Genomic DNA, 15,932 nt, shown 5'->3' with positions numbered 1-15,932 from the left:
TAATAATAATAATAATAATAATGAGGTGTTTGTGGGCGTGTGAGTATGTGTGAGCATGTGTGTAGATGAGTGTGAGAGTGTGTGGGAGAACACAGCCAAATGGCAGGAACAGTCCTATTCATAGGTCCTGTTAGTAGTCTGCGGCTTGCCAGTAACACCCACCTCAGGACATGTTAGGGACTGAAATGAGTGCAGTTATTCCTCAGCTCCTCTTGCAAAAGTGCTTTCCCCCCGTTCATTGTCAAACAAAAGGCCTGCTGATACAGGTTCGCAGGTGTTTACCAGCAAAAGTGCTGACCCTGCATGAAGGTCCCAGGGAGAGGCTCTGAAGTACACAACTGCCTGAGCTGGCCCCCAATAGGACTGTGTTTCATGCTTACGTTATGCATTAGCACCATCCTCTTCTCCATGTTATTAAGTGAGAATGTCTTTCAGGAATGTGGGAAAACCTGTGGCGAAAGCAAGTTCACTCAAGGGAGCCTGAGACCCAGGGGTTAGCAGAACAGTGAGGAGTGATTGAGCATGCTGAGCGAGGTGCAGGCAGTAGGACAGACTTGGCCACGGGTGGATGTCTATTACTCTGTGAAGCCACTAGTTTATCACCAATACAAGCATTAAAAATTAGAGGGGCTGGCAGGTGGTGTGGTGGTTAGTGTGCTGGATTCCCACGTGGTCAACTGCAGTTTGAGTCCTGGACCTAATGGCTTGCTTTCTCACTTTCCCTCCCTCCCCCTCTGTCTTTCTCTGGTAAAATTAAAACATAAATAATAATAACAAATAAAATAAATAAAAATATCTTTTTTAAAAAAATTAGATAATTGGGGGCCAGTCGGTGGTGCAGGAGTTGGGGCAGCTGGATCCTGTAGAGCCAACTGAGGGTTGCAGTCTCAGACAGCATTCTGAAAATTGCGCCCTGCATGTGTGCCTGCTGCCCAGAATCCCGAGTGCAGAATGTGGAGAAGCGGTGTGGCCATTTTTCCTAGGGGTTGCTTTCCCATGTTCTCTCTCTCTCTCTCCTCTCTCTCCCTCTTTGGCAAGCGTATGTGTCCTATAGCAAACAAGCAAAAGAACAAAATTAGATAACTGGTATCTTATACATTGCAAATTATATGAAAATCCATGATGGATTGTTAGGTGCTAAGATTTCGTGTTATTTGGGGAACTTGGACAGGATATCTTAGAGGGGCCGGGAGTATATATATTTTTTTACCATTTGAAACAGTAGTATTTAGGTTGCAGCTAAACAACGCACTATCCAAACGCATATTTGGTTACTGATGAAATTTCATGAACAAAAGATGCTTGTTTTATTAGCATGTAAGGGCTCCATGTGTAAGTTTCTACTGTCAATATTAATATAAAAAGCTTACTTATCTTTCTCAGTGTCCCTGGTCTTAGTTGCTCAAGGCCCCAGTTAAAGTTGAAAATGTGTGTCTGTTCTGTTAGCAGCCTACCTCCCCTACGACCCCCAACAAGCCTGTGGTGCCCCTGGAGTGGGCATCAGGGGTGATGCCGAAGCCAGACCCCACGATCATCAACAAGCACATCAGGAAATTAGTTGAGGTAAGTTGAGGAAGAACACTCAAAGGCCTCCTTTTTCCATAATATTCTGTGACTCTCCAGGAATCAGATGGCATTTATGAACATAACCTTCTGGCAAATAGGAGGGACATAGCTTTATGTGGCATAGTTCTTGGGGGAGAAGCTACCAGAAAGGCCCATTTACCCCCTTGTCTGTCTGTTCTCACCAAATGCTACCAGCTCTTTCTCAACTTTTCTCACCTCTTTCCCATGCATTTGCCACCTTTGTCATTGCTGCCAACACCAGGGACTGTCTGGAGATTTAAATTATTCATAAGAAAGCTATGTGTGTCACAATGAAATGTTTAATAAATCGGTTCACAAAGGGCAGGAAAAACCTCCTGTAAGTTGTATAGTCCCTCTTGCTGTACAGTGTTGGGGTTCTGTGACACAGTGGCCCAATTCCATTTAGGTAAAAAATAATCACCCAATGTAGAGCAAGGCTCTGTCAGCGTCTTCCATGTAGAAAGAGGAGTAAAAACGTCAGTGTGGGGAAAGTGGAAACATCTCAGGCATTGAAAACTGGATGCTGATTAAATGTCTATGTTAATGGATCAGTTTATCTTCTGGTGCAATAGGATTGAGTCTTGGAGATGGTATGTGCTTTTTGCTGGGAAAGGATGTTTAAAGAAAAAGAAAGAATGGTCTACATCCTGAATTATCTAAGAACTATGTGGTGCTGAAAGAAATTTTATGGAATATGTGAGGCAGGAAGAAAAAGATTACTAAGGGTGGTGCAGAGAGGACGTTTGGGGAGAGGAGGGGCAAGGCAGATGAGGAAGGAGATAAGGCCCAGTGACGTGGTGGCATAACAGTACCAGCATGGAGCCAGGGAAGGTACAGGAAAGATTGTGGAATTTCAGGAAATGCAGGGACTTCAGTTGCAGCTCAGGAAATTCCGAAACCCAGAAAGTGAAGGTAGAACTCCTCTCTCAGTCCTGCTCTGACGAGGAGTCTCTCTCCTCTCTTTTTCTCTCTCCCTCTGCCTTTCTTTCCATTCTCTTACTCCTATCCTCCTTCTTTCTCTTCTCTACTCTCCAATTCCAATTTCATGAAGAACGTTGGCCCCGTTTGGATACATTGATTTAATCAAATGAAAGACTGCACTTTATTATGAATTTTTATACTATTCAATACATATTATTCTCCCCAAAATGTTACACTCTCAGTACAAATATGGATGCTAGATTATAAATAGTAACCACTTCAAAATAGTTAACTTTTAAGCAATTTTTACTATGGGTAAATATTGATATTGAGACACAAAAATGTAATATTTTATGATTCATGCAATTTGCTTATCTATGAATAAACTTTCTTTTATTTTTTATTTATTTATTCTGTTGGAGAGGTTTTTGCTATAGGGTGTGTGTGCTCACCAGAAAGACAGAGAGATAGAAAGTGAGAAATCACCCCCCGGGGGGGATGGCCATGTCTCAATCACTTCTCCTTCATTCTCCTCTTGGGATCTTGGGCACACGCACGCATGCACCTGGCATGAGTTTAAGCCACCAGGTCCAGGACTCGAACCACAGTCGACTACATGGGAGTTCAGCAACATAGTCATTATGCTAACGGCTGGTCCCAAACTTTTAATAGCTGCTAAACACCTACTTTCATCATATTTTCAGTAACTCATTCATGTATACCTGGCCTACTTCCCAAAATACTCAAGAAGCAGCTTACAACATAGAGTAATAGAGATACACAGACTAGACAGTAACATTGGGAAAAGGGAGAAAGAGACATTACGACTGAAATCCAGATCAAATATTTATTTGTATGTGTTTATAGAGGGAACTTACAAATCTTTCTGAAAATTAAATTTAGCAGAAGGCAATGGAAAACCTTTCTATTTTTCTCTGATTATAAAGGAAGACAGAATCATTTTAAGTATTAAAGCATTACATAAATTATAGAAAATAAACATTTACTTTCAGGCCTTGGTAATTCTACTTTAGAGAGATAATCAGATAATTTGTAGATTATCTTGCATGATTTATCTTCTTTTTCTTTCTTCCTTTCTCTTTCCTTCTTCTTTCATCTATCTACTTATTCATCTATCTAGTCACCCACACATACATCGTGCATACATATATGCATATATAAATGTGTATCTTTTGCAAACTTGTTCAATTCCTGGAAGTGCAATTACTGTCAGAGAGTAGGCACTTCTGAAAGTGCCTGATTGTCTTCCAAGTAGGAAGCTACTGTCTCACTAATTTGGTACCTATTGTCTCATGCCTTAGGAAATTAAACGATCATTTATTTTATTTTTTTTTTCAATCTGAGAGGTTAAAAAGAGAGTTTTATTTGCATTTCTGTAATTATTAACAGTGTTGAGCACCTTTCTATTCTCTTGGCCATTTGTAATTTTATGGCGATTGCCTCTTTTACTTTTGTGGTTTTGCTTTCATATATATTGCAAATAACTTGCTCTGTTTGTCATTTATCTTTAAATGTGTTAATAGAACTTTTTTGGTTGTGCTGTTTTGCAGTGTATTGTAATAAAATATGTTTCTTTATAGCATCTCGTTTTAATGTCATGCTAAGGAAGTTCTTTTCCACTCAAAGATAATAAACCACAAACAATATTTTCATCTATTTACCCTTGGTAAAGCTCTTATAGCTTTATTTTTTTTTACATTAAAATATTTAATGTAGGCTGACTCCATGACCTAGTAGTTAAGATAGTTGTATCCTACCTTGAGAAACCTGCCCAGTATGTGTGTGAGTGCATGCTCACAATCCCGAAAAGAGGGAGGTAATGGTTGACCACATAGTTAGAGTCCCAAACTTGGCAGCTTGCGACACACAACAGGTACATATGTGTGCATGCCTGTCTAAAATCCCCAAACAAGGGACAGTTGGAAGAGAAGGGATTGCAGTGTAACCATTTCCTATGGGGGCTACTTTGTCTTCTCCCTCTCTCTCTCTCTGGCCAACATATATGCCTTCTAGGGGGAAAAAAATTAATGCATCTAGAATTTAGTTTGGGGGCAATTTATTTTATAAAATTGTTAGTCATTTAAATCAATAGTAGTTATGAGATAATCTGCAATTTCCCTATGGATTTGAAAATATTTTTTATATTTTTGGTTTTTATATCTATGTAGATTTGTTTCTAATTCCACTCTCTGTAGTTAAGCTGTATAAAATTGTTTTGATTAATGTAGCTTTGGACTATGTTATTTCTAAAAAGGCCTATGCTTTCCCTCATTACTCTTTGTTTTAAACCACTTTTGAGCTATTCTTGATATATTCACTTCTATTTGAATACTAGAATTAACTTGTTTATTTAAAACCAATTTCCACTTGGAGTTTGATAAGAATTGTATTAAATGTAAAATTTAATTTTTTAAGATAATTTAACATTTTAAAGCTTCATTCTCTAGTTGTCATGGTATTGGGATTTGCAAATTCACCAAGCCTAACTCCCATTCAACCCTGGGGTCTCCCTTTACATTTTGCTTTCTCCAGGAAATCTTTCACCTATTTCCCTTCTCCACAGAGCTCTGTTTTATCTTCAGCAAACCACTTATCTTGTATTCTATGGAAGCATCTCGATTTATTTATTTCCCACTGGATTCTAATTTTCTTGAGAGAAAGTACAATATGGGAAGTTATCACTGCTTTCACTGTAACAACTTCAGAGTTTGATTCATAAATAGTCATTCAGTAAATACTTGTCTTTCCTTCGCAGTCTGTGTTTAGAAACTATGACCATGACCACGATGGGTACATCTCCCAAGAGGACTTTGAAAGTATAGCTGCCAATTTTCCCTTCTTAGATTCCTTCTGTGTGCTGGACAAAGACCAGTAAGTTTCCATTTTATTGCATTTTAGCACAACTGCCCTAAAGTGAAAATTATTATCAGTGGCGAGCAGAGAAACCTGTAATCTGGATTGTGAAAGTTACAACCCCAGTACTTTGATGCAATGGTTCTAACTTCTCTCTGATTATTTTCTTGGTGTCCATGAATATGATCGGTTGACTAGAATTACAGGACTGACCACATCATGAGTGTGAAACACAGAGCCCCTTCTCAAAGTAGCCCAGATGTTCATTTTTATTACCTCTTCTGCTGAACTATCAATGCCAAAAGACCTTCACCAAAAAAGAGTAGAGGATGGGCCAGCAGCTGGCATGGCCGTTAAGGTGGCTGATCCCACAAGACAGATCATGCAGTTTGAGTCTGGAATCTGCCATCTTGAGAAACATGCCCAGTATGTGTGTGAGTGCATGCTCAAAGTCCTGAAAGGAGGGAGATAAGGGAGGACAAGAAATTGTGGCATGGCTTTTCCCCCTATAGGATGCTTTCTCATTTTCCCGTTCTGCCTCTGTCTCTCCAGTTAGAGCACATGCTTTCTGACAAAATGTAAAATAAATAAATAAAAGGAGTAGAGGGAAAAGATAGCTAGATCTAGCGTCAGCAAATGGATCTCAGGACAGTCTTAAACCTCACTGAATCTCACTGAATGAGTAAGATTTATTTTAGATTTATGGTCTTCATAAGAACATATGGTAGCTGGAGATTGTCAAAAAGTATCCCTATTTTGTTTTCTTCTGTGTTGATCAAAAGTTTTTTTTTCTTTTCTTTTTTGGAGAGGTTTTCGCTACAGGGCGCGTGCGCTTGCCAGAAAGACAGAGACAGAGAGATAGAAAGTGAGAAATCACCCCCCAGCGGGGATGGCCACACTGCAATCCCTTCTCCTCCATTCTCCTCTCGGAATCTTGGGCACGCATGTACACGTGCCCGGTGTGAGTTTTAAGCCACCGGGTCCGGGACGCGAACCGCGGTCAGCTACATGGGAGTTCAGCGACATAGCCATTACGCTAACTGCTGATCCTGAGAAAGCCTGGTATTAATAATAAGATTAACTTTTATTTGTGTGAGATTTGCTCCTAGCTTAAAAATTGTCTGCAATGAAATATTGGATTTTTAGATTGGTGCAACGTCCAAACTAAATCACATTTAAAATCCTGTTTCTGTTGGTATAAGATTTCTTTTTCAAGAAAATCTGTAAGTCAACACACCAAAGAAAGGCTTGATATTTTATCGTAAACCTCTTAAAATTTTAAATTTGTCTTCATTACATACTAAAAAAAAAGAATACTTTTTAAATAAAGAAAATTATGTAGACCCCCCCCTCCTTTATCCATAGGAAATGGATTCTAAGACCCCCAGTGCATGTCTGAAATCGTGAACACTACTGAACCTTATGTATGTTATATTGTTTCCATGTATACATATCTATAATAAAACTTAATTTATCAATTAGCCATAATAAGAGATTAACGTTAATATCTAACAATAAAAGAGAACAATTATAACAAAAGTATTAAAAGCTACATGAATGAGTTGTCTCTCTCTCTCTCTGTCTCTCAGAATACCTAATTATAATGTACTTAACCTATTTTATGACCTCAGTTGACTTCAGGTAACTGGCACCATGGAGAAGGGGAGATTTTATTAAAAACCAAAACTTCCTTTGTAAAGTAAAATTGAAGCAATCTCTAGTTACCCACTTTTTTTCTTACTTTGTTACTACCAATGACAAGTAAATGAGACGTGAGCTTAAAATTACCTCCCAGTCTTCCTTTCTTTTCTTTGCTGGTTCTTCAGATGGAACTGAGATGATCCCAGTGGCTACCTAACTCTTTAGCTATATCATCTTTATAACTGTATACCAATATCTATACACTTTTTTTCTACCAATATCTATGAATGAAAATGTGAATCATTCATATGACTGCTTTTTTTCAGATAACAGAACACCTTTAGTTTTTCCCTCACATTTTATGATGACTAACCTCACTAAAGTTTTGAGTGATTGATGCTGGAAAAACCTCAAAAAGAACATGTTTTTTCTATGTTCCACAGCAATAGCTATTAATTAGTATTTCTGAAACAAAAATTAACTGGTCAAAAGTGGGAAACACAGTGAAATCTAATTAACTAGGTGCCTCTATTAAATGACTTCCAAACGCTTTTAATAGGCTGAAGTGCCTTGAGTTATGATCCTCTAGGAGGGTGATAGGTAAGGGCACTGTTTAAACTTTTTTTGGCATTAATTAATTAATTAGTCACAGAACACTCTCCCCTTTCTACAGCTCCTATTAGCATCTCAAAGGTGTTTTTCCATGCACAAAAAATTTCCTGGAAACTGATTTTAGAGAATATTTAACTTTAATCTGCCTCTCAGATTAAAGACCTATGGGGAAGAAATCACAGATTTTGGGCCATATTGAGAGGTTTCTGTGAGTTAAGTGACGAAATGCAGCTTCTGCACTCATTCAGATGGAAATTCCCTTAATTCTCTACAATAAAGAGTAGGGACAGGCTCTCTTTGGTTACCAGAATGCAGACAGGAGAGATGTGAGCCCAGTGGGTTCTCTGAGTTTCGGTGCCTGGTACTTACAGAAACTGGCCCTACCATGCCAAGAACTCAAGTATTCATTAATGTTATGTGGAAATTCTCATCATGGCACCAGCAGTTGGTGTAATGGCTGGGTCACTGGACTCCCATGTAGTTGACCATGGTTCAAGTCCCGGACCCGGTGGCTTAAACTCATGCCAGGCACATGTGTGTGCATGCCCAAGATCCCACGAGGAGACTAGAGGAGAAGGTATTGAGGTGTGGCCATCCCCCCTGGGGGGGGTGATTTCTCGCTTTCTATCTCTCTGTCTCTCTCTGTCTTTCTAGTGAGCACACATACCCTATTGCAAAAACCTCAAAAAAAAAAAAAAAAAAGAAATTCCCATCATGAGCTGTGGAAGGATGGGGCGTGGGATATTTCCAGGTATATTTAGTTAGATACCAGCAGTTTCTGTAATAGATAAACCTCAAACTTTTAGTAGCTTGACATACTGAAGTTTCTTTTTCTCATACATGTAAGAGTGTACAGTGTTCTTAGTCAATATTCCCCTCCCTGGGACCAGCAGATGGTGTAATGGTTCTGTCGCTGGACTCCCATGTAGTTGACCATGGTTCAAGTCCTAGACCCAGTGGCTTAAACTCATGCCTGGTGTGTGTGTGTGTGTGTGTGTGTGTGTGTGTGTGTGTGTGTACCTGAAGTCCTTAGAAGAGAATGGAGGAGAAGGGATTGCGATGTGGCCATCCCCCCCGGAGTGTGATTTCTCGCTTTCTATCTCTCTGGCAGGCGCACATGCCCTATAGCAAAAATCTCTCTCTTAAAAAAAAAAAAAGTTATACACACACACACACATATTCCTCTTCCTGGTAACTCATAGACGAGGTCCCTCTTATCCTGCCTTTTCAGACCTCTTAAGTCCTGGATTCCCTTGCATACATCTGGCATATGAGAGAAGAGAAGGTAGAGAAGCTCAGTAGTGTTTTAAACTCCTTGGCCTGGAAGTATTATATGTTACATCTGTTTAAGGTTGTCTGATAGCTGATAACCATGTGACCTGCACCTAGATTCAAGGACTAGAAAATGCACCTCCTGGCTGGGCATGACTTTTTTGTTTTGTTTTTATCTTTTTTGATAATTAAGATGTCAGAGTGAGCTGAGCCGGGGGGTAAGGAGGTAGGTGGAGCTGGAGTTATGTTCTGTGTGAAGATCTGGAAAAATTGTTCTAGCGAATGGGCTATGAGTCAGTAAAACATGAATGGAAAAGTCACAAGGGAACAGCCTGGAGGGCACCAGACTGGGTGAATTTGAGAATGGTGGGCCCAGTTATTACAGTTTCTTGCCTTTCTTTTTTTCCTTTTTTTTTGGGGGGGCGGTGGGAGAGGTTTTTGCTCTAGGGCACGTGAGCTTGCCAGATAGACAGAGAGAGACAAAGAGACAGAAAGAGAGAAATCACCCCTGAGTGGGTATGGCCACGCTGCAATACCTTCTCCTCCACTCTCCTCTCGGGATCTTGGGCACGCACGCATACACACCTGGCTTGAGTTTTAAGTCACCGGCTCCGGGACTCGAACCGCAGTTGACTACGTGGGAGTCCAGCGACATAGCCATTATGCTAACTGCTGGTCCCACAGTTTCTTGCCTTTCTTCAGCAGCCCAAGTCTTGAAATCCTATTTCGAGGCAAGAGCTATAAAACTGTTCTGGAAGCTACTGTTCTGTAATGAAGGACACTTTCTATGTGGCAGAGCACAGGTCACATGTGTATATACATATGTATGGTACGGAGCATTCACACACACACACACACCATCTTACTGAAGAAGACTTTGAACACTTGAATGTCCTTTGAGGTCCTCCCCTTCTTTCAGATGTAGCAGAAGAGTGGACATTCCTCATTTGCCTTTGGCCACAAGGGTTGGGGAGCTGGGTGACTAGAGTATAGCAATTACTTTGCATTATGATATTCAGAGATCCCTCTCTTCTTTGACTCTCTTAACAGGGATGGCCTGATTAGTAAAGATGAAATGATGGCTTACTTCCTGAGAGCTAAATCCCAGCTACACTGTAAAATGGGACCAGGATTTGTCCATAATTTTCAGGAGATGACCTATCTCAAGCCAACCTTCTGCGAACACTGTGCAGGATTTGTAAGTCTATGTTCTTTATTCTCTTGCATATAGTTATTTGTACAGCTTTTTTTTTTTTTTTTTGAGAGGTTTTTCACTATAGGGCACGTGTGCTCGCCAGACAGAGAGAGACATAGAGACAGAAAGCAAGAAATCACCCCCCAGGGGTGATGGTCACGCCGCAATCCCTTCTCCTCCATTCTCCTCTTGGGATCTTGGGCACGCACACGCGCCCGGCGTGAGTTTTAAGCCACCGGGTCCGGGATGCGAACCGTGGTGGACTACGTGGGAGTCCAGCGACATAGCCATTATGCTAACTGCTGGTTTCCAATTTTTTTTTTCTTTTTTAGAGAGGTTTTTGCTATAGGGCACGTGCGCTCGCCAGAAAGGAAGAGACAGAGAGACAGAAATGTACAGCATTTTGAGAAGATAGAAAAATGTTCCACCAAAGAGAATCCATTTTTTGCTTTGGACCAGAAGTAAAGCATAATGGCTCCCTAAAATTAATGATTAAATGAAAACAAAATCAAGATCTGTGGGTATAGCTATGTTCTAGGAATTCAAGGGGAAAAAAAAAGCAGGGAAGGTCAGTGAGACTTGCTAACTCAAGAGAGTGGGTTGTTTTAATCCTGCCACAGAAAAGTGAGCCCAATGTGCCCAGGCATTCATTCCTAATATTCATAAGTGGCTGCAATTAAAGGAAGCATTTATCTTAGCTAGTTTTTTCCAGTGCTCATTGTCTATAATATTGGTTACTAGAAGTTCATCATGGCATGGCTCAGTAACTCACAACTCAAAAAGAGAGTTTTTTTTGGAAAGAATATGGTTATAATAATTTAAAAAATAACATTTACTTAACACTTGACAGTGACAAAATAGTTCTGGATCATTAATGTAATTAATCCTCATAATGAGCTTTGAGGTGAGCATTTTACTCTCTGCATTTCACCTGTGGAAGGTTCAGAGAGTGCAATCTTAGTTCCCCCAAATTGTACAGCAAATAATAACTAGAGCTTAGACTCAAACGCCAGTGTTCTAGCTCTGAATTCTTTGTTCTACCCACCCTACTGCAACAAATGAAGACTGTGTCCTTCATTTCTCTTCACTTGATAATTCTTCGGGAACTGAGGTTAGCTTTTGACCCTGGCCTTAACACAGACTCTTGGATGTGAAATATCTTCTGTCAATATCCACATTAAATAAAATGGGAAATACAATATTCCAGAAGGAGGTGGTCCATTACGTAAATGAGCATGACGACTGCTCCTTTGTATTGATGCCAGTACTCAGTCCTGTGTGCTCCATTTGGTAGGCATGTCCCACTGTTGACACATATTAAATTTGTTGCTGATGTCATATGTTACCCTAAATTGTACTTTTCCCAACCCATATTTGAACAACTGTCTTTCACACCTCTCTAAGAATGAGTAAGTAAGAGGCAACTTCTACCGCAAAGATGGCTCCAGGTTATAGCAGTCACTGATGTGGTCAAGGGATGAGACTGGACTAACCAGCTCTCTTTACCTACCCCAGGGAAGGGGAGTTTCTTCTGTCAGTATCTCCATTAACAGACCACTTTATGGAAAACAAACAAACAAAAATCTCCTTTCCCATGTTTCTCTATTCTGACAGGAATTTTTGGCAGTATCTAGACCTGGAAAATGCTGATGTGAGATGGGGCCAGAAGGTCAGGCTATTAGGCGATGGCATGGCTTAGCCAAAAGTCAGGATGACACTTGCGTCCTTTGGTGGAGTGTAAGAGTCAGAAAGCCCTTATCAAATCTCTCGTGTCCAGTCTGCTAGCCTTCTACAGGGTCACTAGTTCTATAGAAGCAGCAAGATACTCTTTCTCAGGAGCTCCACATTCCTCTTCCCAGCTTGTCTGAATGGAGATGCTGGGGCTACGTTCTTTTTTCTTCTTTTTTTGGAGAGGTTTTTGCTATAGGGCACATGCGCTCACCAGAAAGACAGAAAGTGAGAAATCATCCCCCAGCCAGAAAGGAAGAGACAGAGAGACAGAAATGTACAGCATTTTGAGAAGATAGAAAAATGTTCCACCAAAGAGAATCCATTTTTTGCTTTGGACCAGAAGTAAAGCATAATGGCTCCCTAAAATTAATGATTAAATGAAAACAAAATCAAGATCTGTGGGTATAGCTATGTTCTAGGAATTCAAGGGGAAAAAAAAAGCAGGGAAGGTCAGTGAGACTTGCTAACTCAAGAGAGTGGGTTGTTTTAATCCTGCCACAGAAAAGTGAGCCCAATGTGCCCAGGCATTCATTCCTAATATTCATAAGTGGCTGCAATTAAAGGAAGCATTTATCTTAGCTAGTTTTTTCCAGTGCTCATTGTCTATAATATTGGTTACTAGAAGTTCATCATGGCATGGCTCAGTAACTCACAACTCAAAAAGAGAGTTTTTTTTGGAAAGAATATGGTTATAATAATTTAAAAAATAACATTTACTTAACACTTGACAGTGACAAAATAGTTCTGGATCATTAATGTAATTAATCCTCATAATGAGCTTTGAGGTGAGCATTTTACTCTCTGCATTTCACCTGTGGAAGGTTCAGAGAGTGCAATCTTAGTTCCCCCAAATTGTACAGCAAATAATAACTAGAGCTTAGACTCAAACGCCAGTGTTCTAGCTCTGAATTCTTTGTTCTACCCACCCTACTGCAACAAATGAAGACTGTGTCCTTCATTTCTCTTCACTTGATAATTCTTCGGGAACTGAGGTTAGCTTTTGACCCTGGCCTTAACACAGACTCTTGGATGTGAAATATCTTCTGTCAATATCCACATTAAATAAAATGGGAAATACAATATTCCAGAAGGAGGTGGTCCATTACGCGTGAATTTTAAGCCACCGGGTCCGGGACGCTGATGTCATATGTTACCACTAAATTGTACTTTTCCCAACCCATATTTGAACAACTGTCTTTCACACCTCTCTAAGAATGAGTAAGTAAGAGGCAACTTCTACCGCAAAGATGGCTCCAGGTTATAGCAGTCACTGATGTGGTCAAGGGATGAGACTGAACTAACCAGCTCTCTTTACCTACCCCAGGGAAGGGGAGTTTCTTCTGTCAGTATCTCCATTAACAGACCACTTTATGGAAAACAAACAAACAAAAATCTCCTTTCCCATGTTTCTCTATTCTGACAGGAATTTTTGGCAGTATCTAGACCTGGAAAATGCTGATGTGAGATGGGGCCAGAAGGTCAGGCTATTAGGCGATGGCATGGCTTAGCCAAAAGTCAGGATGACACTTGCGTCCTTTGGTGGAGTGTAAGAGTCAGAAAGCCCTTATCAAATCTCTCGTGTCCAGTCTGCTAGCCTTCTACAGGGTCACTAGTTCTATAGAAGCAGCAAGATACTCTTTCTCAGGAGCTCCACATTCCTCTTCCCAGCTTGTCTGAATGGAGATGCTGGGGCTACGTTCTTTTTTCTTCTTTTTTTGGAGAGGTTTTTGCTATAGGGCACATGCGCTCACCAGAAAGACAGAAAGTGAGAAATCATCCCCCAGGAGGGATGGCCATGCCACAATCCCTTCTCCTCCATTCTCCTCTCGGGATCTTGGGTACACACGCACACGTGCCTGACTTGAGTTTAAGCCACTGGGTCTAGTACTCAAATTGCGGTTGACTACAGGGAAGTCCAGCGACGTAGCCACTACGCTAACTGCTGATCCCCTGGTACCACATTCTTGATGCAGCTGTGAAGTGGAAAGCTCTGGTCTTGAGTCTGGACCCCTGGCTTTGAATCTCAGTTTTGCCTCTTCTGTATCTTATGCTCTTGACCAAGTTATTAACGATCTTTGGGTCTCTGTTTTTCTATCTGTAAAAAGGAGTTAATACTGGGGCCTGCAGGTGATGTAGTGTGGTTAAGGCACTGGACTCCCATATGGCCAACTGTGGTTCGAGGCCTGGACCTGGTAACTTGAAACTCATGCTAGGTGCATGTGAACGCATGCCCAAAATCATAGGGGGAGAATGAAGGAGAAGCGATTGTGGTGTGATCATTCCCTGGGGGGGAGGGGGTATTTCTCACTTTCCTTCTCACTGTCTTTTTCTGTCTCTCTCTCCTCTCTGGCAATTCCTTTTTCCCTAAATTCTTGTCCTTATCAAGTTACCCTTTAGGGTCCTTTTTTTAAAAAAAAAAAAAAAAAAAAAATAAAGAGCTAATATTCCCCTGCCATATTGTTATGGTGATAAAATAATATCAGATACGTTATATGTCACAGAGTTCAGAATAAATATTTCTGTTCTTAGTGCTCCTTGATACTTGGAAAGTATAATAAAAATTAACTCATTTTTTAAAATATTTTTTTGAGAGATTTTCGCTATAGGACGCATGTGCTCGCCAGTCAGAGAGAGAGAGACATAGAGACAGAAAGGAGAAATCACCCCAAGGGGGATGGTCATACCGCAATCCCTTCTCCTCCATTCTCTTCTTGGGATCTTGGGCACGCACACACACGCACCCGGCGTGAATTTTAAGCCACCGGGTCCGGGACGCTGATGTCATATGTTACCACTAAATTGTACTTTTCCCAACCCATATTTGAACAACTGTCTTTCACACCTCTCTAAGAATGAGTAAGAGGCAACTTCTACCGCAAAGATGGCTCCAGGTTATAGCAGTCACTGATGTGGTCAAGGGATGAGACTGAACTAACCAGCTCTCTTTACCTACCCCAGGGAAGGAGAGTTTCTTCTGTCAGTATCTCCACTGGGTTTGCATTAACAGACCACTTTACGGAAAACAAAGAAACAGCGACATAGCCATTACGCTAACTGCTGGTTCCCGAAAAAATTAACTCATTTTTAATTTATAGTCCTTTCTTCTTTTCAAAATAGATTTAATTTCATTGATACAAATTGGTTGGATCTTTACACACATTAAAATTGATTTTTGGGATCAGCAGTTAGCATAATGGCTATGTCACTGGACTCCCATGTAGTCTATCACAGTTCAAGTCCAGGACCTGGTGGCTTAAAACTCACGCCGGGCGCATGTGCATGCATGCCCAAGATCCCAAGAGGAGAATGGACGAGAAGGGATTGCGGCATGGCCATCCCCCCAGGGGGCGATTTCTCAATTTCTGTGTCTCTGTGTCTGGCGAGTGCACACGCCCTATAGCAAAAACCTCTCCAAAAAAAAATTTGGTTTTCAAAGGAATTTATAGATATAACTGTAGATGTATCATTGAAAGGAATTGTGTAGAAATACAAAGAACCATTTCCTAGTTTCTGGATACTAGGAAAACTTTACTTGTGAAGTAAATTCTATTTTAAAGGTAAGGAAGGCAAAAAGATACACTTATCCTGTTATACATTTATTTTAGAATTTGAATTCCAGAACTGAAAGAATGTTGGTAATTCCCTTATTTTGTAGATGGAAGAATAGGTCTAGAGAAGTTAAGTGACTTTCTTAGGGACATGCAGGTCATTAGCAGTGAGACCATGACTCATGTTCCAGTCTCCTGACTTCCAGTCCAGTGCTCTTCACACCACAGACATTTCCTCCAAACCCACAGCAGCCTATGAGAAATCCTCCTGCACCCCCACTTGCATGAGGTCACTCTCTACTGTTCTTGGCTGGCCTGTTGACCTAGTGCCTCTTCTGGTTATTAAATAAGCATTAGCAAGCCATGTCCTGATGTCTCCTCCTGGTAGAAACGTTTCTTGACTCTATCTTTCCAGCGGTTGCTGTAGATAGGCTAATCATGAACGTATTGAGCTATTAGGATGCCTCTCCTTAAATCTTATCTTTTTTGTCCTACCTCACTAAGTTTTCTCACACAAAAAAAACCCAGGAGCAATGGCTTTCTGTCTTTCC

At 40.6% G+C, this 15,932-nt stretch overlaps 1 protein-coding gene across 6 annotated transcripts in view; it reads left to right on the top strand.

Annotated features, from left to right (window-relative positions):
* The window catches only part of RASGRP3 (RAS guanyl releasing protein 3), a 121,279-nt gene that overhangs the window by 94,154 nt on the left and 11,193 nt on the right, over positions 1 to 15,932 (top strand). For 5 of the 6 annotated variants that reach the window (XM_006168798.2, XM_006168795.2, XM_006168797.2 and 2 more), the window contains 3 exons: positions 1,447 to 1,563; positions 5,285 to 5,400; positions 9,958 to 10,105. In XM_006168798.2, the coding sequence (XP_006168860.1) occupies positions 1,447 to 1,563; positions 5,285 to 5,400; positions 9,958 to 10,105 (381 nt within the window). The remainder of the gene's footprint in view (positions 1 to 1,446; positions 1,564 to 5,284; positions 5,401 to 9,957; positions 10,106 to 15,932) is intronic. The other variant, XM_027768416.1, reaches the window with a different exon arrangement.

The sequence above is a fragment of the Tupaia chinensis genome, unplaced genomic scaffold, assembly GCF_000334495.1.
Source record: "Tupaia chinensis unplaced genomic scaffold, TupChi_1.0 Scaffold146177_1, whole genome shotgun sequence".
In the NCBI taxonomy this organism is placed as follows: Eukaryota; Metazoa; Chordata; class Mammalia; order Scandentia; family Tupaiidae; genus Tupaia; species Tupaia belangeri.
The sequence above is the reverse complement of the archived record's forward strand: the minus strand, read 5'-3'. Positions and strand labels throughout refer to the sequence as shown.